A 24,680-nucleotide genomic window follows, 5' to 3' on the forward strand; every position below is an offset into this window, starting at 1 on the left:
GTAGATTAGTGGTTACCCAGGCCCAGGCCTTTAGGGGATGGAGATGGGAAATGAAGAGTAACTGCTAATGGATATAGGTTTTCTTTTGCAGGTGATGAAATGTTCTAAAATAGATTGTGGTGATGGTTGCACAGCTCTTTAATATACTAAAAATCATTGAATTGTACACTTTAAGTGGGTGAATTGTATGGCATGTATCTCAATAAAGTTGTTAAACACAAGAGGAAAGGATTCACCTTCCATTTCTTTTTTTCTATTTAATTTGCAAACCCCATTAGGATAACATGCAAAGTCACTTCAGCATACGTTTGATCTCCAGACTCATTTTCTGTACCCCATGAAATGAATTGAAACTCAGGAATCTTTAACAGCTGTACAACATTACGCCTATGCTACATTTATGGAGCACTATAGAGTACTACTGTTTCCACAACCTTTTCACAAATACTATCCCATTTGGTGGGGCCAGGGGAAATATTTGTATTCAATTTGTCAAAAGTATTTCCTAAGCATCTGTAATGATCATAGTACAGTGAAAGCTCAGGTGTTTGGGAGCAAAGAGACACTGGATGTTACTTCATATAGTTGGCAAAATATGTGAAACAACAAGAATGATAGAAGAGCAGTAAAAAAAAGCATTTAATTATGTGCATTATATGGGAGAATCCCAGGATTTGTCGTATGTATGGTATTTTATAGACCTGCTTTGAAGGAGAGAGGCTCTCCTGGGTCTGTATCTACTTTGATGTTCTCCTTTAGTATTTTATCTCTTGTCTCTTGTAGGAACAAATACTCTGCCACTTATGGATACTTCTAGTCTTCTCCCTGAAGGAAGAATGTAAGAGGAGAACTTTCCATTTATTCATGCAAGCCCTTCACTGGATTCTTCTCCAGGGAGAAAAGTGACCTCTCTGATTGGAGAAATAGGGAGAATCTGACATCCAGTGGCCCTAAGGCCAGCAGGAACCTAAAAAGCAAACTTTTGTCTCTTCCCCTCTTTCCTTCCCTCCTTCTCTTGTTCTTACTCCCCTTTATTTCCCTACAGTGGCATGGCCTCCCTCCTCTTACAAGGGATGCTGTCTTTCTGGAGTGATTTTGCCTTTAACTGAAAGGACGCTCACATCAGATTGGGAGGTAGAAGGCTCCATATCCTCCCTTATAGTTTTACTATAAGCAAGTTGACAAATTCATTGCTGCTTAGCTCTGGTCTTTGTGTTTATTTATGGGAACTTTTGAAAAGAAATGTGAGTGGTAGCATGGACACACTAAACTGACCCTGGATCTCCAGCAATACTTATGAGACGTTCTGTTGCTGAACTCATGCTTCCATTCTTATTCAATAAGGAAAATTCCTTAGACACAGTATACGTTTTACAGTTTTGCCTAATTACTGTATATAGGAAACAATTGAGAAGCACAGAGTCAAGTCAAATAATAGGAATGGTAAACATTTTAAAAATTAATATTAGCCAAAAAGATTCTAGAAGTCATCTAAAATTTTAGATATGGGTTATGATAGCTTAAAATTGAGTTTAAAAATGTAAAATGCTATTTTGGAAGGATGAAATAATAACACATAGGAAAAGAAAATTGTAGCTTCAGGGGCCGGCCCCATGGCCAATTGGTTAAGTTTGTGCACTCCACTTTGGTGGCCCAGGGCTTCACCAGTTCAGATCCTGGGTGTGGACCTAGGACTGCTCATCAGGCCACGCTGTGGTGGCGTCCCACATAGCAGAACCAGAAGGACACACAACTAGAATATACAACTATGTGCTGGGGGGCTTTGGGAAGAAGAAGGGGAAAAAAAGAAGATTGGCAAAAGATGTTAGCTCAGGTGCCAATCTTTAAAAAAAAAAATTGTAGCTTCAATGAGATGTATTTTTGACATGCCTACTCTGTATCTAGTAGCCAACTATTAAACTAGACATGTGCTCTTTCATTGATCATCTCATAGATAATATATGGAAATCAGTCATCTCAACCAATCAACCCTCCTCCTTTTTGGGTGCTATGTGGTGGAGAATATATACCCAGGTAGCTAAACGGGAGTCAAATTTTCATCCTTATAAGTGGAGGTACAATATGTCCCTGGTAAAGCTGGAATGGAGACCTTATATGTGATCAGAGGCCAAGGTAGGGATCTCCACCTAACAAATCCTAAATCTAGACTTTTCCCCTCCTACCTGTAGAGAGAGTTAGGTCTTCAAGGTATCCCTCCTAAGATTTCCCTGTCAGTCAACTGCATGGAAAACTGTGGTTTGCCTCACAAATACAGGGAGCGTGTCAGAGAACAACATTAAGAGTTGGACAGCCTGCCTCCATTTAGAACAACAGAGCCAGGAGTGCTTCCTGTATGGACTGATAAAGCTGAGGGCAAGCCCTAACTTTTCTGACTTATTGATTATACAAGTAGTACAGGAAAGAGTTGGGGTTCAGCTTATTTATGGTTTTAGTAAAATAGTAGCCACCCCATCGATAAGTTGTCACAAGTGTTATCATGCCCTCATCATCAGATCAGCTATTCCCAGTGCTTGGAAAAGGAGTTAAAGAGAAGATGGAAGAAATGTAAATGTACTCTCCAGTATTACCCAAACGAGAGCTGAGTGGAAATCTCCTCTTCGTGGAAACATGAGAAGTAGGGAACAAGTACCCCCCTCACCAACATAGTAGAACATCAGAAATCTTGGAAGCTCAGAGACACACATCCATTCATAAATTTTACAGTAAATATTTACCAAATGCCAAGTGCTGCCTAAGGAAATAATGATACATGTAAGAATCAAAGGAAGACACAGCCACTGCCCTCAAGATCATGGTCTACTTACACTGGGTGAGAGGCTGAAGACTTGGGTTCTGGTCCTAACTACCAAAAGAACTCTGTAAACTCTGCATGTCCATGAATCTTCTGAGTCTCCATTTCCTAACCATTAAATCAGAGGGAAAAAGTAACATATCTGCCTCACAAAAAGTTCATGAGATACATATACAATGATATTTCTTAGGATCCTTGTACATATCTCCTCCTTACTGGGTATTTCCTTTGTACCCAGCCTACTTTGTCAATACGTATCCATTTTAGGAAAGGATATGAAAAACTCATTCACCCAAAGGAGTAAAGAACTACTATGTTTACAAGTCGATCTTCCCAGGATTATTTCTTTTTTCATGGAAGACTAACTCCTTAAGTTAAATACTAAAATAATTTCTGCTTGTAGATTTCCATGTAGTAACATTCTTTCCAAGTGCTGTTCTAAGGTGGCAGGCAAATCAGGCCAGCCCTGCTGCATGGAGAGCCAGTGTAGAAAATCTATATCTTTTTGTGTATGCAAGTGTTAGTTCATTCACAGACTTTGTAAACCTATCCAAGAAGCATTCCTAGGATGCTCTGCCTCATGAGAGAGAAATGGGTCTTTCCTTTGAGGAACTCCACAGTTGGTGAGGACAGGCTTTGTACAATATGGACTTGACTCCATCTGTCACAGAAATCACCCCAAGCATCAAATTAGAAGAGAATGCCATCACCCACTGCAGTACAGGAGATGGAAGGAGTATAACAATTCACAACATTTAAATATCAAAACTGCTACTGCATTTCCTAACTGCAATTAAGAGATGATGACAGGACTTACTATTTGTTACTCCTTGTAATGCCTTAATCTGCATTTGAGCTTAGCAAGTTTAGCTACAAAAATTTTATCAACACTAGACTCAAAAAATATTCCTTAGTGACGTCAACATCATGGTGGAGTGAGATTCCCCAGTAATGTCTCCCCTCCAACATACTACAAAAAGAACATTCACACTCCAAAAGAGGACATCCAAACACAACACAAAAAACGCCAAGAGGCTCACACAGCCATACGATGAAGGACGGAGAGGCTGGAGGCCCTCTCAGAGGAGGTGGAACAGGGTAAGAGAAAACTTTGCTTCCTCCCCGGAAGACTGCAGTCCAGGGCCATGGGAGGCTTCCAAGAGGGAAGGAACAGGGGAAGGGACATTCATTCATGGAAACTTCAAGGATCCCCGGTGGGCCCTTATAGCCTAGAAGGAAGCCCTCTACTGGGGTGCAAGCTTTTGTGGGGGGTGACCTTATTAAGTCAATACCTCAGGAGAGCAGATAGCAAGAGCAAAGTGAAAACTCCCCAAGAGCACACAGGAGAAAGCAGCCTTCCTCCCAACCACCCAGTGTGGCTCCACTCCCTGGCGACTTGCCTAAAGGCAAAGGGCTCAGAATATGTGGCTCTTGACCCCCACCCAGTGGCAATGGGCAGTAACTGCAACCAAATAACACCAGGAGGCCAAAAAACAGAGCAACTCCCTCTAGCAATGTCAAACATTATTTTAGATCTCCAGACCAGAGAGAAAATGATAAGTACCCAGAAATCAGTCCTGAGGACACAGAAATATGTAATCTAAATGACAAAGAATTCAAAATAGCTATCATCAAAAAACTCAACAAGTTAAGAGAGAATGTAGGGAAACAACTGAACAAGTACAGGAGCTATTTCACAAAAGAGGTTGAAACTATAAAGAAGAATCAATCAGAAATATTAGAGATGAAAGAAACAATGGAAGAAATAAAACAAAACATAGAATCCCCTGAACACTCGAATGGACATCATAGAGGAGCATATCAGCATAATCAAAGATAGACATGTTGAAATGCTTCAGATAGAGGAGGAGAAAGAACTAAGACTAAAAATAAATGAAGAAAGTCTCCAAGAAATATCTGACTCAATTAGGAAATGTAACATGAGAATTATAGATATTCAAAAGGAGAAGAGAAGGAGACTGGAGTAGAAAGTTTGTTCAAAGAAATAATAGCAGAGAACTTCCCAAACCTAGGGGAAAAGATGGAAATCCATGTGGAAGAGGCTATCAGATCTCCTAAATGCATCAATGTAAAAAGTTCTACAGCAAGGCATATGGTAGTGAAAATGGCAAAAGTGAATGACCAAGAAAGAATACTAAGGGCAGCAATGCAGATGAAAATAACCTACAAAGGAACCCTTATCAGGCTTTCAGCATATTTCTCTGCAGAAACCTTACAGGCTAGGAGAGGCTGGAATAACATATTCAAACCATTGAAGGACAAAAACTTTCAGTCAAGAATATTCTATCCAGTGAACATATCCTTCACATATGATGGAGAAATAAAAACTTTCCCAGACAAACATAAGCTAAGGGAGTTCATAGCCATGAGACTCACACACACACAAGAAATCCTCAAGAAGCCCCTCATACCTGAAAAAAAAAAGAGGGAGAAAGAGCTTACAAAGCACAGAGTAAGGAGATAAATAGGTAGACAGAATCAGAGCAGGGTAGCAAATACTCAAGTATAACATTAAAGACAAAGGGAAGGAAAACACAAAAACAAACATAATCTTGTCATTTTAACCACAAACTCATAGCACGAGATGGAATAAGATGCGAGAAAAACAACTTAGGAGGGGAAGAGGAGAGGGACTGAATCAGTTTAGTCTAAGGAAATAAGAGGCCATCAGAAAAGGAACTATCTTATCCACAAGATTTTTTTTTTTTAAAGATTTTATTTTTTTCCTGTTTCTCCCCAAAGCCCCCCAGTACATAATTGTGTATTCTTTGTTGTGGGTCCTTCTAGTTGTGGCATGTGGGACGCTGCCCTAGCATGGTTTGATGAGCAGTGCCATGTCCGCGCCCAGGATTCGAACCAACGAAACACTTGCCTGCTTGCAGCAGAGCGCGCAAACTTAACCACTCGGCCACGGGGCCAGCCCCTCCACAAGATTTTTAATACAAACCTCATGACAACCACTAAACAAAAAAGCAGAAGAGAGACACAGATAATAAATAAGGAGAAAACAAAGAAGCACAACATAAAAAAACTACACACCTCAACTGGTAGACCAAAATACACAAGATGAGAAACAAAGGAAATCCAGGAGAACTGGAAAACAAGTGACAAAATGGCAGCATTGAGTCCTCATATATTGATAATCACCCTAAATGTAAATGGATTGAATTCTCCAATAAAAAAACACAGAGTGGCAAGATGGAGTAAAGAACAGGACCCAAGAATATTCTGCCTCCAGGAAACACATCTCAGCTCCAATGACAAACACAGGCTCAGAGTGAAGGGATGGAAGATGATACTCCAAGCTAATAGCAAACAAAAGAAATCAGGTGTTGCCGTACTTATATCAGACAAAGTAGACTTCAAGATAAGACAGGTAAAGAGAGACAAAGAGGGGCAGTATATAATGATCAAAGGGACACTCCACCAAGAAGACATAACACTTGTAAATATAGATGCACCCAACACAGGAGCACAAAAGTACATAGAGCAACTGTTAACAAACCTAAAAGAAGATATTAATAATAACACAATAATAGCAGAGGACCTCAACACTCCACTCACATCAATGGATAGATCATCCAGACAGAAAATCAACAAGGAAACAGAGGAAGTAAATGAAAAGCTAGACCAGTTGGACTTAATAGACATATGTAGAACCCTCCATTCAAAAACAGCAGAATACATTCTTCTCAAGTGTGCATGGAACATTCTCAAGGATGGACCATATATTGGAAAACAAGGCAAGCCTCAATAAATTTAAGAATATTGAAATAATAACAAACATCTTTCCCAATCACAGTGCTATAAGGCTAGAAATTAATTACAAGAAAAAAAGCTGAGAAAGGGACAGAGATGTGGAGACTAAACAACATGCTATTGAACAGCAATGGATCATTGAAGAAGAAATCAAAAAATATCTGGAGACAAATGAAAATGAAAACATACCATACCAATTCATATGGGATGCAGCAAAAACCATAGTAAGAGGGAAATTCATCACAATACAAGCTCACCTGAACAAACAAGAAAAATCCTAAATGAGCAATCTCAAACTACACCTAACTGAATTAGAAAAAGAACAAACAGAGCCCAAAGTCAGCAGAAGGAAAGAAATAATAAAAATCAGAGCAGAAATAAATGCTACTGAAACAAAAAAGGCGGTAGAAAGGATCAATGAAACAAAGATCTGGTTCTTTGGAAAAGAAATAAAATTGACAAACCCCTTGCCAGACTTACAAAGAAAAAAAAGAGAGAAAGCTCAGATAAAATTAGAAATGAAAGAGGAGGAATAACAAGGGATACCACAGAAATACAACGGATTATGAGAGAATACTATGAAATATATGCCAATGAAATGGACAACCTAGAGGAAATGGATAAATTCTTAGACTCTTACAAGCTCCCAAAGCTGAACTAAGAAGAAATAGAGAATCTGATAGACTAATCACAAGTAAAGAGGTTGAAACAGTAATCAAAAGCATCCCAAAGAGTAAAAGCCCAGAACCAGATGGCTTCCCTGAGGAATTCTACCAAACGTTCAGAGAGGATTTAATACCTATCCTTCTCAAGCTATTCCAAAAAATTAGGGAAAATAGAATGCTTCCTAACACATTCTATGAGACCAACATCACTCTGATACGAAAGCCTGACAAGGAAAACACAGAAAAGGAAAACTATAGGCCAATGTCGCTGATGAACATAGATGCAAAAATCCTCAACAAAATATTGGCAACCCAAATACAGCAATACATCAAAAAATCATACATCATGATCAAGTGGGATTTATACCAAGGACACAGGGATGGTTCAACATCCTCAAATCAATCAATGTGATAACCACATTAACAAAATGAGGAATAAAAACCACATGATCATCTCAATAGATGAAGAGAAAACATTTGACAAGATCCAACAGTTATTTATGATAAAAACTCTCAACCAAATGGTGATAGAAGGAAATTACGTCAACATAGTAAAGGCCATATATGACAAGACAAACCCACAGCTAACATCATACTCAATGGGGAAAAACTGAGAATAGGAACAAGACAAGGATGCGCACTATCACCACTCTTATTCAACATAGTACTGAAGGTTTTGGCCAGAGCAATTAGGCAAGAGAAAGTATTAAAAGGAATCCAGATAGGGAGTGAAGAAGTGAAACTTTCACTGTTTGCAGATGACACGATTTTATATATAGAAAACCCTAAAGAATCCATCAGAAAACTATTAGAAATAATTAACAACTACAGTAAAGTGGCAGGGTACAAAATCAACTTACAAAAATCAGTTGCATTTATGTACTCTAATAAGGAACTTACAGAAAGAGATCTCAAGAGCATAATTTCATTTACAATCGCCACAAAAAGAATAAAGTATCTAGTAATAAATTTAACTAAGGAGGTGAAGGACTTATACAATTAAAACTATAAGACATTATTGAAAGAAATAGATAATGACATAAAGAGATGGAAAGAGATTCCATGAGCATGGATTGGAAGAATAAACATAGTCAAAATGCCCATATTACCCAAAGCAACCTACAGATTCGATGCAATGCCAATCAGAATCCCAATGACATCCTTCATGGAAATAGAACAAAGAATCCTAAAATTCATATGGGGCAACCAAAAACCCCGAATTGCTAAAGCAATACCGAGAAAAAAGAACAAAGCATCACAATCCCTGACTTCAAAATGTGCTACAAAGCAGTAGCAATCAAAACAGCATGGTACTGGTACAAAAACAGACACACAGATCAGTGTAACAGAACTGAAAACCCAGAGATAAAACTGTACATCTATGGAAAGCTAATCTTTGACAAAGGTGCCAAGAACATACAACAGAGAAAAGACAGTTTCTTCAATAAATGGTGTTAGGGAAACTGGACAGCCACTTGCAAAAGAATGAAAGCAGACCATTATCTCAAGCCATACACAAAAATAAACTCAAAATGAATCAAAGACTTGAAGATAAGTCCTGAAACCATAAACCTCCTGCAAGATAATATAGGCAGTACACTCTTTTGTATCAAATGTGAAAGGATCTTTTCGAATACCATGTCTTCTCAGACAAGGGAAACTAAAGCAAAAATAAACAAGTGGGAGTTCATCAAACTAAAGAGCTTCTGCAAGGCAAAAGAAACTGGGATCAAAACAAAAAGACAACCTACCAATTGGGAGAAAATATTTGTAAATCATATATCCAATAATGGGTCAATCTCCATAATATGGAAGGGACTCACACAACTGAACAACAAAAGCAAACAGCCCAATCAAAAAATGGGCAGAGGATATGAACAGACATTTTTCCAAAGATATACAGATGGCCAATAAATACATGAAAAGATGTTCAACATCACTAATAATCAGGAAAATGGAAATCAAAACTATACTAAGATACCACCCTATGCCTGTTAAAATGGCTATAATCACTAAAACTAAAAATTAGAAATGTTGGAGAGGGTATGGAGAAAAGGGAACCCTCATACGCTGCCGGTGGGAATACAAACTGGTGCAGCCACTGTGGAAAACAGTATGGAAATTCCTCAAAAAACTAAAAATAGAACTACCATATGACCCAGCTATCCCATTGCTGAGTATCTACCCAAATAACTTTAAATCAACAATCCAAAGTAACATATGTACTCCTATGTTCATTGCAGCACTATTCACAATAGCCAAGACATGGAAACAGTCCAAGTGCCCATCGACTGATGATTGGATAAAGAAGATGTGGTATATATATACAATGGAGCACTACTCAGCCATAAAAAAGACAAAATCATCCCATTTGCAACAACATGGATGCACCTGGAGGGAATTATGCTAAGCAAAATAAGCCATACTGAGAAAGACAAACACTAGATTATTTCACTCATATGTGGAACATAAACAAACACATGGACAAAGAAAATAGTTCAGTGGTTACCAGGGGAGGAGGGGTGGGGCATGGGCCCAGTGGGTGAAGGGGAGCACTTATGTGGTGACAGACAAGAAATAATGTACAACTGAAATCTCACAGATGTAAACTATTATGAACTCAAATAAATAATCAAATGTAAAAATAAAATAAAAATATTCGTTTAATATCTGCTACATCCATGACATTGCTGGGTACTGAGGGGCAAACAAAAATGAAGACATGCTCCTTGATTTCAAGGCATTTTCACCGCTATCTAGTACTTCAGATGGAATTCTATGCAGATGTATTCAAACAAACAGTGAAAGTAATGAGATGATTGGCCTGGAGAGGATGGAAGGTACCATGCTACTGTTTCCAGTATTTAAAATCTGGGTATGTGACAGAATAACTGGCATATATTTCAAAGAATACAATTGGGAAGAAACTTCGGAAGTTTCAGGATGACTAATTTCAACCCTAAACATGGAAGAACTTTACAAATTCCAGAATGCCTCAGGGCAGGATATGCACTTGTTGGACTTGTAGAAAGAATACACACATCAGGGGGAAAGCTGGGCATGCTGTCATGTAGTACTATGATTTGTATGCGGTAGGTTCTTAATTAATATCTGCTGATTAGTTGATCAGTTTCTTTGAGAAGCGTGCTATTTTATTGAAGATTCCCATTCCAGTGTTAATAAGTCTCCCCCTTGAGAAATCACAGAAGATGTCAAGAGATAATAAATTTTACAAGCTGCTGACATCCTTTCTCTTTATTTAACGTTTCTAGGCCCTGAATTGTTGTCAGTTAATTATAGGTGAAAATGTTCTGAAAATAAATAATATGAACCTGTTTTTTTGTTTTGTAATTGCTGAAATAGCTCTAGAGTTTTCATATATATCTAAGGATTAGAACTTCCTGCTGGTCATATGGCCAAAATTCAAACGTCCCTAGGGTCTAGTTAGCTATTTTATAATCAAAGTTATCTAGGAGGGTTTTCATTTGACTGTTCCTTATTATTGTTTGTTGGTTAATCTTTGGCAAATGGAAATGGGCAGGAGAAAATCCATGAGGATTCTCAAGATAGAAAGATGGAGTAAGATTTATCACAAGAGGACAGTAAGAGTTTCCTACAATTTTTATTTACTGAAGCTGTTTGGTGGCCTAGCATTTTATCATGAGTAGCTGTCATTTCTGTTGGTAACTTCAAGAATGAAACATAGAAGTGTGTTGTAGCACACTGTGAGCGTAGAGCTAAAACCCCAAGGGAATGTTCACCCATAAACAAAAAAGGATGGCTAATATTTATTAAGTGTTTCATAGTGCCAAGGACCATGGTAAACACTTTATGTGGATTACCTCATTTATTATTCTCAGCAACACTGTCAGGTAGGTGCCTGCATTCTGTTCTGTGTGTAAGGAAATCAACCTGGAGAAGTTGTTGTTGAAGATATCCAGGTGGGGAGTAATGCAGCTGGGGTTTGAACCTGGGCATGAATACTAGAGCTTGTACGTGGCACCCTTTCTGCCAGGCTGCTATCTGCCCCGTCCACTGTCCCCTATCGCCTGCCTTTGGGAATGAACATCTAAGAATTTCTGAGATAACTCCCATTTATCAATTTATGCTATGGTAAAGCCAAACCAAACTGTGGACCACTGAAAAGGGACAGATTATGGGAAAATATAGTGAGAAGAGGGCCTTTTCAACTGAAAAGGAAATCTGTACTCATCAGGGATATATTCAAATGACGCCAGTTCTGTCACTTTGAGAGGACTCTCTGGAATAAGGTCTCTTTGCAGTCTCCTTGCAACCCCGGCTGATGGAACTCAGCCGGCTTCCTAGCAGCTCTGCTGTGTTCTCCTCCTGGAAGCACCTGGTTTGCTCTGTGAGTTGCAGGATAAATTAGGGGCCAGAAAGCTCCTTTTCAGCTTCTCTTCTGCTAAGTGGGAGCAACTCTATTTGCTTATTCTGAATAAGAACACATGTGTAAGAAATGCCGCAATTAGGTGAATCCAGTTAGCCAAAATCCTTTATTAATCAGCATTTTTCCACAGTTAACCTCAAAAACAAAAAAGGGAAATTCCAAAATAATAATCAAAGAAGATAACTTTTAAACTCTGCTGTAGCCCTGGTACACATTCAACCCAAATTCCCACACTTCTACAACTATACGATATTATTCGATAATAGCCCACGTTTGTGAAAGCACTAATCGTGTGCCAGATGTTAGTACTAAGAGTGTCTGGGTTCCCTTTATCATGAGAAGCCTTTGAAGTGGATATTGCTGTTCTCTCCATTTTACAGATCGGCAAATCTAGCCATGAAGTTGTTAGTTTGCCCCAGTCCGTACATCTAATAAATGGTAGTAAGGAAGCTTAAACCCACAGAACTCAATGCTTTAACCAACATGCCATGTTGCCTCCTGATGATCGGTGCATCATAAAATGATGACTCTGAAGTATATTATTTGGTAAATAATAGTGGCTAACATTCATTGAGTGCTTCCTGTGCGCCAGGCACTGCTCTAAGCACATTACAACCATTATCTCATTTATTCTTCACATTAACCCCTTAAAATCAGTGCTATTTTTATGGCCATTTTCAAGACTAGGAAAGTGAGGCATGTAGAGGTTAAACTGTTTCTTCCTTCTGCACCCACCGCACATGACACGGTGATGGAGCCTAACTCCAGCGTACATCCTTTTAATTGCTACACACACTGCCTTTTCTTTTTCTTTCTCCCTCTCTCATTTTTTGTTGTTGTTTTTTGTTGTTGTTTTGTTTTTTGGTTTGGGGACTGGATACAGAAGAGGAATACAGGTCTAATGCATTTTAGAAAGATCTTCTCCAATAAAGTTAATCAACCAATAAAAGTTGAATCAAAAAGGAAGTTCTGGTTGATTAATTTAATGACTGTTCAAGTGATCAGATGATCCAACTCCCGAGCTTTCTGGTTAATTGAGTTTCCACTGGCTTCAGGCCATTCTTTTCAGAGAAAATTCCAGCCATGGGTGTTTTTATTTCATCTTCATTTGTGAGAAAGGCAGCAGAACGTTCAAGGACACTCCCAGAAAACTTGCCATTTGAAGCATTACACTTTTATTAAGGATTTGTACTACAACTTTCCATATTTTCTCTTGAATGATATTTACTAGAAACCAAAACTGTGCATAATTTAAATTTGCTAACTAAGATTCCTTTCATTTCAAACATCTTTCCTCATGATTGAATCAGACATTTTAAAAGCATTCTCCAGATCTTGGTATTACAGAAATCCTAAGTCATCACCACTTTTACTCTTTATAGGAGAGAAGATCCCCAAAGCTTGTAATTAGTGAACTGTTAAATTCAGACATATAGATGTGATGTGGTTTTCAAGTGGGATAAATTGGAGTTATTAAGCTTCAAAGGGATGACATTTTACCATATTTTCCTAATGGGAGGCACTTGGGAAGTAGCCTTCAAATAAGTTAATTAATTTTTCTCACTAATTTTTGTTCTTTTAATGTCTTTAGTTCAGTAAACACTAAGATTATCTTAATTTTTATTCCTACAAGTTATTGCATTTATTATTTTCTTCCTTTATATGACCCCTTGTTCTAGGCCTTGATTTTTTAAGCATGTGCTTGTGTACAGTTTATAAACTACCAATCCACTTCTCTTGACAATTGTAAGATTTTCAGCTTGACTACCCATATTTCCATTCATTGCTCTTCTCTGCTTAAAGCAATGACTTTTTAGTTCCACACGGCTCCTCTTCCCTTCTTCTAAATTAATATCCATGTTATCTTCCTCTCAGAACATCTTCCCACATCCCATATGCCCAAGTGGCATTCTCTTTTCAGGGAGAACACAATTAAAATATTACTTCCACCAGGAAGCCATCCCTTTTACTAGTGACATGGTATGGAAATTCAAATCCTCCAGGGATTAATTCTCACCCAAAGTGCCTGTTCTAACTCCTACACTCAAAGAAATCAACTTATAAAGTCAACAACAATAGCAAAAGTTTTAATTTATTTCATTTTCTAAAAATATTTATTTGTTATAAAATATCAATGCCCTCTAGCCAAAGACCACCAGGAATACTGCTATAATTGAACAAATTTGGGTTTATTGAATCATTGCAATGAGGAAGAACACATGCCACTGGGGACCATGGAGCATTTCAGGGAAAAGGTGTTGGAATGGACTTAGTATATGATTTTGCAAGTGTTTGGTGATTTGGAAGAAGGTTCAAGGCAGCATGGTTGGTTGCTGTGAAGAAGAGAGGGTAGTTCTGTGATCATTATCTTAATTCTTAGACCTAGAAGGCGAGAAGACCAGAGGAAGACTAAAGAAGCAGCAATCACTCCTACTGTTCTTTTTTTTTTAAAGATTGGCACCTGAGCTAACATCTGTTGCCAATCTTCTCTTTTTATTTTTCTTCTTCTTCTCCTCTCCAAAGCCCCCAGCACATAGTTGCATATTCTAGTTGTGAGTGCCTCTGGCGTGCTGTGTGGGATGCTGCCTCCGCATGGCCTGATGAACGGTGCCATGTACACACCCAGGATCCGAGTTGGCAAAACCCTGGACCGCTGAAGCGGCGCGTCTGAACTAACCACTCAGGCACGGGGCCGGTCCGTCTCCTGCTATTCTTGACAGGAGGATATTTGGTCCATTTTATGTTTGGGACATTTGCATTTTGTTTGTGCTCAGTCATAATGAAGGAGTGATCTTGTTTTGTCTGCATCCATCTCAGTCACAAAGTGGTCCTGTCTGAGGCTTTTCAGTCAGACTGTCTGTGGTCAACCAGATAACACTAAGCCCAGGTGTGATTGCCAGACCAGATCCTGGCAGCACCAAGGCCTACTTGACAGCACCCAACTGTCAGGGCTGCTTTTTTCTCTCTCAAAAACAAGGTATATTCATTTCATAAAACTTGAAAGACATGGAAAGCATTGAGAAGACAACAAAAAGCTTCCTGGGAGGCTTTTTTCCCTGCATAGAAATACCAGGGAGAGGGAGAGAATAAGAAAGCAAGCCGTCATGTGTGTGCTGGCTCTGCAGTGGTCCTTCAGCTCTTGGCAGCCCTGAGGTCCGGCCGCAAGGAAAGCTGAAAAGAGAGCACCAGGGATCCCCCCCTTGAAAGCCAGCTCAGCTGCGGAGGTAAAGATAGTAGTAACCAAGCTGCATTCAGAAGGTGGCATTCCAAGTCAAGTGATTTGGAACATTCTCCACGGCAGACATCCTGCAGTTGCCAGTCCTGAGCTTTTCCAACCAAAGTAGTACTTACTGTGTGCCAAGCACATGTATTAACTTATCTAAAACTCATAACAATCCTAAGAGGTGGGACCCATTGTTATCTCATTTTACGGATGAGGAAACTGAGATGTGGAGAACACCCCATCTCCTATTTAGGACACACGCCCATATATATACTGGATTTTTTTTAAATTTAACTTTATATAGAACTAAAAAATAAATTGTCACAAATGATGGAATGCAAACTGTGGAATGAGACTATGTGACCTTGTTTATACATTAAGATATGTAGAATGTATACAACTGCTCTGAAAATCTCACAATGAGAATATATTATTAAATTCCGTTTTTTCTTATTAGGGGCCTTATAAAATCCTCTAACCTCCCGTGAAGTGCTAACGGATGAATGTCTGTTCAGATTCATTCTGAGTTCTTTTCCTTGCAATACCTTGCCTCTTTGATCTGTGTTTTACCCTGCCTGATTCTGTCCTGGGATGAGTGTTTCAAGAGAAATCACTTGCTGTGTAAGGGTACGATGGAATTCGACGCTCCCTCACTGCACAACACCATCACAGCTTTCCACATAAAACCATCAAATATGCTCCTGGCAAGAGCAGGTTGGAGAATTCCTGTTGAATAACTTCCTGCCCTATGTCTTTGTGGGCTACATAGGTACAAAGAAGCAAAAACCTTGGCCATCTTTTATGAAAGCAGCTTGATAGTCACCTATTTATTCTAGATGAGAGTTAATTAAAAGCAGTCAGTCTACAAATGCACACTGGTCACTACCTGTAGGTTAAACATTATGGGGATTAGAAAATATCTAAAAAATCCATCATCTCTTGGGGAGCAGGAGTGACTCATGGACCTATTTCTACCCTGCCAAATAGCAACTGAGAGCAAGCTCCTTTATTTCATATTCCACTTCCTATAGACATTTATAAAGCTCAATGAGACAAATTAATGAATTACATGCTAAGTTTGCAATTGGACATCGTTGATATCTATCACCACCTCTGCCACAGAATCACTGAGTAACACTCAGCAAACATCCTCAGTAAAATGAGGCAAACTCTATTTTACAAAATCTTATGGCGAATATAGGGCTGTTAATAATAATCATTGCAAGGACATTGAAAAATATCTTTAAAACTAGACACAGATTGTGGCCAATTCAGTTTTACAAATATTTATTGAGCACCAGTAAGTGCCAAATAATTGTAATACAAAAGTGAAACAAGTTCTTGCCCTAGACAGTGAGGACCTCATAGATTTACATACAAGACAGGCCCACTGATGGATAATTTCAGTTGGGTGTAGTAGGAAGTGTTATGATATGTGTTGTAGGGGAGGCTTCTAAGCAGATGTTTTAGAGATAAAGAGGGTAAGGGAAAGGTGTTAGAGATGTGGTCATGTTTGAGTGGTGTCTAAAATATAAGTAGGAATCAGCCAACTAAAGAGAAAGAACAATGGATAAACATCTCTTATAATGCTAAACAAGTGAACCATAACTCAAAATGCTGGTTCGATATCCAAATTTTTTTGTTAGCTGCTTTACTGGTTCAGTTAACTGGAATTTTATATTTTTTACTCATTATTCATTCATCTGGTTGACACTGGGAAGTCACATAGCCTAAATGCCCAATAGAAAATCAAAATGCTGTTTTCTCCCTGAGCTCAATGGTAATTTCCACAAATGCAATCACAGAAAGCATAGCTAACCAAAGCAGAAATAACTCCTAAAAGAAAGTAGAAAGCTTTCTCTGGAGTGGATCCTAAGAAGGAGTATTATTTCTACCTCTATTTCTTATGTCACTGAAACAGGAGATGTCAAGCTCTCACGACCTGCTGAGAGCTTAACACGTTCAAGTGTAGGGAGATCCACGAGTACATCTTCTTGAGGCAAATGAAGAGAATTCTAATTCAGCTGATTAGAAAGAATCAGAAATTCACAGATGGTGCTTATTAGAGCAAAATATCAAAGAAAAACCCAGTAGGGAGTGCTAATTGAGTCAGTTACAATTAGTTCTGATTGGATTTGGTCCTTATAAAAACTACTTTCTTTGGAGCCCTGGTTTTTGGAGAGATTGGGTTTGGGATTAAAATGGCAACTGTAAAATTTGTATTGGGTTTCCCGAAGGACAATGTTGCTTTGAAAGAAGTCACTTTAGGCCTAGCCATGTCACCAGAGAGCTTTCCTACAGCACTGTAAGGTGCAATCACAGTGTAGAAGTTCACACTGGAAGTGCAGGAGTTTAGAGAAATGTTCTTAAATGTGGGTTGGAATCAGTTCTCAGAGACGATCCATCTTACGTTAGAAGTCATCTTTATTTGTTGTACAGGGATTACTAAGGCTCAAATGGAATTATAACCAGTTCTGAATATTGTTCAGCTCACTTAAGACTGAAATTAGTTTTATTTGGTAATAAAAATATATGTTTTTTTTAATTTTAACCATTTAAAATATTTCCTCTGGCTGATTGCACTATGTCCAAAAGAAGAATCTACATAATCTTTCTTTTTTCATATTTCTCAATGGCCAATAGCAGAACTTTATTGCTAAATAGGGTATGTTAGCAAGGTGGCATGTAAGTTTTCCTTGTTATTGCACAATGCTTCCATTTACTTTCATTTAGAAAGAGGTCTTCCCAACAACATCCGTGAAGACTTTTGAAATATTCAATACACACACGTACACACACAAATCTTTTATTTCTAGTCATTTCCTTGCTTGAATTTTTCTCGCAATTCCAACTCTTTCCAAATCATTATTACTTCGAAGAGTTCTCTCTCTATTCTTTCATGGAACTTTGCCAACAGAAATATTAGTTATCCAATAATGTCCCAGGGGAGCTACTTATTATATTATCCTAAGATGGTTTGCAAATGTATACTAATACAGTGGAAGGAAATCATGATAAAAGTTTGGCGGTCACCTTTTGGAACATTAAATAAAATGTATATTTCAGACAATAGCTTAACCTACTGTACCAGCAAGCTAATCTCCGCTGAGAGAAAAAAATCAATTATAAACATTAAAAACACAGCTACCGCCTCTGAATTTACAGGTTTGTGCCTTGGTTAATGTTATTCCATCAGCCTAGACTGCCATTTGCATCACCCTCTGCCTACTAAAACCTTTTGGAGCTTTTCCTGATCCCTCAGAAAGAACCGGCTATATTTTCACAGTACACAGCATACATCTCTACTTAGCAAGAATGTGATTCTTCCTTATATGTCAGTTAACTGCTTACAAATATATCTCCCACCAGTCAGGAACTTGAATGGAGTTGTTCATAAGACAAACTGGGGCTTTAGGTGAAGATTAAGAACTTTGGTGGGAATGGGACAGAAGCAAAGAACCATCAGAACTGGGGTACCAGAAAGCAATATAATGGAATTAGTTCAGGCCGCTCGATGGAGCAAGTCACACTCATATTTGTTCCATGCATCATCATCTGAGATGGTGGGCCACCTGTCTTTTGATTGGATACCAGAGTCTTGGTTTCAGGTGTATTGTTTGAATTGGAATAGGACTTTCAGAGTAAAGGTGGAAAAAATAGTGAATACAACTCTTTTAAAAAGCTATGTAGAGAGTTAGGGCTTCTTTCAAGTGATCAGATGTTCAAGAAATGATCCAGCTTCAGAATGGAAACAAAAGTGAAAAGTAAGAAAACAAGAGAAAAAACACTGCAGAGGTTAGAAAACAGGATCTCCGTGATTGATAGGCCAACTGGACAGAACGGCAAGAGTAACCTCAAATCCTAATTTCTCCATGGTAAGAGCCCAGTTCTGTGAAATAACTAAGTAGCTATCTTTCTGGATGAATGAAAGGGTGGCTGGCTGCTGGATGGGTGGATGGATAGCTGGATAGATAGATAGATAAGCTTAATATGTACATACATACAAAACTGGAATAAATACACCAAAACTGTTAACAGTTGTAATCTGTAATTTGTGTTATAGGACTATGGAATAATTTTTTCACCATTATTTTTTCCATCTTTCCCAAATTTTTGATGGAAATATGTCCTGTTTTTATAATCAGAAAAAGACATGTGTATATGTATGTGCTATTTCTTTTTCTTTTGACTAAACCAATAATTTTCAATCTAGGGGCAATTTTGTCCCCTAGACAGCATTTGACAATGCCTAGGGACATATTTGGTTGTCACACTGTGGAGTGTGCTACTGGCATCTAGTGGATAGAGACCAGGAGTGCTTCTGAACATCCTATAATATACAAGACAGCTTCTAAAATTTGTGTATATTAGAAGGTATGATCTTTGTCTGAGAATTAGCCAAGTAAAAGTGACCCCTGGACTGATAGATGTTGGAAAAGATTGTGTTTCTTGTTTACCTTTATGTTTCTGTATTGACTAGCATGGGTCTTCATGTGTAACAAATTCTAAATAAATGTATATTGGATTGAATTGAATTAAAAATGTATAGCTCTTCTGGACACAATTTAGGTGTAAAGATTCATAATAAATTTAAAATAAGTAATTAAAAGATATGTTCTCTGGACTTATCTAGAATCAAGAATTCAATTGATTTAATTCAGTAAGAGGATATTGGCCTCTTTTGAGCATCTACCATTTTCCCAGGTGCTCTACAGAGTATAATAACAGAAAATGCATTCCCTGACCTTGAAGAATTTGCAACCTAACCAAAGAGAGAACATATCTTGAGAAAATCATTTTGATCTAGTGTAAAACAGCACATGGTTGCATGCCAAAATGAGCAACTAATTAGTGCAATAAGAGTTTAAGGAACAGAAAAATTATCAATATGGCTGAAGTCGTCAGAGATGGTTTCATGGCAAAGAAGAGGATTGAGCTGACCCTTAACAGACTGACAGGTAGAATTGCAGTATGACCAGCAATGAGGGGAAGGTATTATAAGGCAGAGAAAATAGCATTAACAAAACTAAGAAGATAAGACTGATCACGTGCAGGTTCATGGGGCGTGAGAAGACTCTCCTGGCTGAAGCAGGTGATAGATTTGAATTGCCGTGAAGGGGCCAGATTATGGTAAGAACCAAATGAGTGAATATCGATAGGAATACCCTGTAAAGTATCTAAACCTGTGAGTAAGATAAAACATGCCATCTCCAAACAAAGTTTGGAAGTTGTGTTTTCAGTTTTTAGCACACAAAGTGATTACTTAACCTAATACGGTTTAGCATCACCTTCCCACACACTGAGCGCTTTGTGCTATAAAAGTAACAATCTGGGCTACATAGTGTACCTAATATTCCATAAAAGTGACCATTAGCAAAGGCAAGGCAAATTTAGCCACAGCCCCATGTAGCCTTTTCCACGCTTGTGACTACAAAGATAGCGAGAGTCCTCATTTCAGAAGAGTAGTGCTCTAATTAAAGAATTATTTTAACTACCTTAACTAATACCCTGATTTTATGTTTTTGTTAAGATAATAAGAGAACAAGTATTATGTTTGGTTAAGGAGTCTTGCAGAAGATAGAAATGTACAGTTAGTGTTGTTAAGAATGACTAGGCTTAATTCAATGCACACGTATGTTGAGCTAGTAGTTAAATGCAAGAGGGAATAGATCATTGCCTCCAAAATCTCACCTTACACTTACAATCTGTTTTCATAACACTTTTTACTTGTTAGGATAAACTTACCTTTCCAGATTGGAGACCCAGAAGAGAGAACTTTGGGGAATAAATAGGCTTTATATTTGTTATAACAAGAACTCCAATTAAATGACAATTTTTCATTAATAAAAACTCCGAAAACAGATGGACCAATATGTCTTTAAAATCAAAGATTAGCATTATATACATTTGAGACTATAAATATTATAATCAAATTAACCATAAAGTAAGAATTCTTAGATCCCCATAAAAGAGGTTTTGGTAAATGTTAACTCGCCTGCAAAGCTTTGTTGGTTAGGAATAGGCGTATAACAGCCCCACTTATGGTGGCTTTGCCAAATGGAGATTTGGTTTTCTTTGAAGAGAATTTGAGAGGAAGGCAAACCAGGACTCTTATTGGTGGCTCCATGATACCCATTTAGGACAAAGCTCCTTTTGGTTTTCTAATATACATCCTTATATGACTTCCAGTTACACTCCATTGTCCAGAAACATGTCACATGAACCACCCCTAATTGAAAGGTAGGCTGAAAAATATAGTTTTTAATTGTGTACATTGCATTCCTAAATAAAGTAAGGAAGAAAGGGAAAGATTATGTAGGCCAACTAGCAAACCCCATCAACAACACAAAATCAATGATTATAGTAAGACCCTAGGCATTATATGCTGGTTAAACCACTACAAAGTGAATTCAGTCTGTAACACATAACTCCAATATCTAGATGCCACACAAAGTCCATTTTCCAGGTTTTCTTTAACTAGGTCATTTTGTACCTTTAAACTACGCTTTTGTCTAATGGATTTCTTGGAGAACAGCCCAAGCACAGTTTGTATCCATTCATAGAAAAGGTCTGGGTATAGCATTACTATGCCTACAAGGGCAAGAGTGATCTATGAAGATTTCCGCTCACTCAGAGAGTTCCCAATTGTTATATTATGGATGGTAATTTACAGAGCTAATTCAGGGACATGAAAAAAAAAACAGAATTGCAGGAAATTGCAGGTATGGGAGAGTAAATCCTCACTCTCCCAGCTGCTTTTTACTTTTGCTAGTAAGGAAGCAACTGGTGAAATATTAAGAGCTGTCAAGTTCCTGAAAATAATAGCTCAATATCTAAGAGTATCTAGCACGTAGTAGATACTCAAGTAATATTTGTTGACTAAAACTTTTGCCTATCTACCCTTATCAAAGGTTGCACAGAACTTGGTTGAAAAGCATCATTCTCCACTAACTTTAATGAAGCAGTCAAAAACATTTAGTCAGCATCTACTCTGTGAATAAAGACGCTGTGAGAAGCCCAAAGGAAATGCTTGCTGTGATCTCTTACCCTGAAGGTCTTGCCCTGTGTTTTATGTGACCTGGAAGATTTTTTTGACCCACATCCAATGTTAATTAATAAAATCTATAGGAATTGGTTTCTAAGCCATTTGGCCACCAAGCTGATTGTTAACATTGTAAAATCAATTTAAAGCCATCTTTAAGTGTTTAAAATCATCTTATAATTTCCTAAATCAGCGTGTAAGTCAGCATGAAATGGAAGTCAGTGACTACCAGTCAACACATCGGTTGATCAAGCACTGACTTGGTGTTGAGGGGCATTTGAAGATGCATGAATAACAGCCCAGAAGGACAACTTACGATCCATTTAGGGAAACAATATGTGTGCAGGGATAAAAAACGTGTAATAATGTCACATTACACTTACAACTTGTCAAATTAATAGAACAGACAGTAAATATTTCATTTTCCCAGAATACCAATAAATTTGGACTTTGCTAAAGTGGAAACATGGACCAAATATAGTCTGCTGCATAATTCAAATTTTGAGACCCTGATAAGAGAATCATAGCACTTTGAAGATTAGAATATAAAGTACTATTTGGCATCGATAATCTATAAGGAATTCACTTGAACCATAGGAGGAAATAAAAACAATTATTCTTTTTTCTTCTTTTTTAAATTAGGTCATGGAACTAAAGGAGTATTTGAGCTTCTGTCTGGATGGCGGAGAACCAGAGAGAATTTGCCCTTCAAGGACAGGGTAGCAGATGCCTATTCTGATGTGATGGTCACCTATACCATGACCAGCTCCCTGTACTTCATTACCTTTGGCATGGGTGCCAGCCCATTCACAAACATAGAGGCTGTGAAGGTCTTCTGTCAGAACATGTGTGTCTCCATTCTGTTAAACTACTTCTATATTTTCTCCTTCTTCGGCTCCTGTCTGGTTTTCGCTGGCCAGCTAGAGCAAAACCGCTACCACAGCATCTTTTGCTGTAAGATCCCTTCTGCAGAGTACCTGGACCGCAAACCTGTGTGGTTCCAGACAGTGATGAGTGATGGGCATCAACAGACATCCCATCATGAGACGAACCCCTACCAGCACCACTTTATTCAGCACTTCCTCCGTGAACATTACAATGAATGGATTACCAATATCTATGTGAAGCCATTTGTTGTCATCCTCTATCTCATTTACGCCTCCTTCTCCTTCATGGGGTGCTTGCAGATTACTGACGGAGCCAACATCATCAATCTACTAGCCAGTGATTCCCCAAGCGTTTCCTATGCCATGGTTCAGCAGAAATATTTCAGCAACTACAGCCCCGTGATAGGATTCTACGTCTACGAGCCCCTTGAGTACTGGAACAGCAGCGTCCAGGAGGACCTACGGAGACTCTGCAGTGGGTTCACTGCAGTGTCCTGGGTGGAGCAGTATTACCAGTTCCTGAAAGTTAGCAACATCAGTGCCAACAACAAGAGTGACTTTATCAGTGTCCTACAAAGTTCGTTTTTAAAAAAGCCAGAATTCCAGCATTTTCGAAACGATATCATCTTCTCCAAGGCAGGGGATGAAAACAACATCATTGCTTCTCGCTTGTATCTAGTAGCCAGGACTAGCAGAGACAAGCAGAAGGAAGTCATAGAAGTGTTGGAAAAGTTGAGGCCTCTGTCCCTCTCAAAGAGCATCCGATTCATCGTGTTCAACCCCTCCTTTGTGTTCATGGACCATTATGCCTTGTCTGTCACAGTGCCTGTTCTGATCGCAGGCTTTGGTGTTCTCCTGGTGTTAATCCTGACTTTTTTCCTAGTGATCCACCCTCTGGGAAACTTCTGGCTAATTCTTAGTGTCACCTCAATTGAGCTGGGTGTTCTGGGCTTAATGACATTATGGAACATCGACATGGATTGCATTTCTATCTTGTGCCTTATCTACACTTTAAATTTCGCCATTGACCACTGTGCACCACTGCTTTACACATTTGTATTAGCAACTGAGCACACCCGAACACAATGTATAAAAAGCTCCCTGCAAGAGCATGGGACAGCCATTTTGCAAAATATTACTTCTTTTCTTGTTGGGTTGGTCCCCCTCCTATTTGTGCCTTCGAACCTGACCTTCACACTGTTTAAATGCTTGCTGCTCACCGGAGGTTGCACACTTCTGCACTGTTTTGTTATCTTACCTGTGTTCCTAACCTTTTTCCCCCCTTCCAAAAAGCACCACAAGAAAAAGAAACGTGCCAAACGAAAGGAGAGAGAGGAAATTGAATGCATAGAAATTCAGGAGAACCCTGATCATGTCACCACAGTCTGAAGGCTATAGACTAACGGATTATTTTTCTTTTCCAGTATTGCACAACGATGCAGGGCAAGTAAAGCTCAGACCTCAGCTGCTTGGGCTGGCCCGGGGTAACAAGGCAAGTCAGATCAAGAGTGAATTATTCCTGACGCATCAAGGTGTCTGCTTCCTGGGGGGAAGAGGGAATCAAAGAAGGGGAAAAAGTTCTTTGCAACCTTGTTCTCCACTAAAGATAAGTTTCTGGATGTGATCTTAGAGTTCTTCCAAGGAATGGATGAATCAATGGAGTGTTCGAAGGCCAAAAGAACCAACCGCTTTTAAAAATAAAATACTTAGGAGAGATGGAGAAGAGAAGAAAGGGGGCCTCCAAATGGGGAAAAAGACATGGGAAATGTCAAAATTGCCATGGCACTTTTCATATTCGTTTTTTGAACAGTTTGGTCAAAGGAAACCTATGCACTTGGGAAGTACATATTTAATCCTGTCTAA

General features: G+C 38.6%; 1 protein-coding gene across 3 annotated transcripts in view; it reads left to right on the forward strand.

Moving 5' to 3' along the window:
• Positions 1-24,354, forward strand: part of PTCHD4 (patched domain containing 4) — a 179,746-nt gene extending 155,392 nt beyond the window's left edge. For all 3 annotated transcript variants that reach the window (XM_070514788.1, XM_070514787.1, XM_044776831.2), the window contains one exon: positions 22,573-24,354. In XM_070514788.1, coding sequence (XP_070370889.1) covers positions 22,573-24,206 — 1,634 coding nt within the window. In that variant the 3' untranslated portion in view covers positions 24,207-24,354. The remainder of the gene's footprint in view (positions 1-22,572) is intronic.
• Positions 24,355-24,680: the final 326 nt, after the last annotated feature.

This window comes from Equus asinus, chromosome 8 (genome assembly GCF_041296235.1).
Source record: "Equus asinus isolate D_3611 breed Donkey chromosome 8, EquAss-T2T_v2, whole genome shotgun sequence".
NCBI lineage: Eukaryota > Metazoa > Chordata > Mammalia > Perissodactyla > Equidae > Equus > Equus asinus.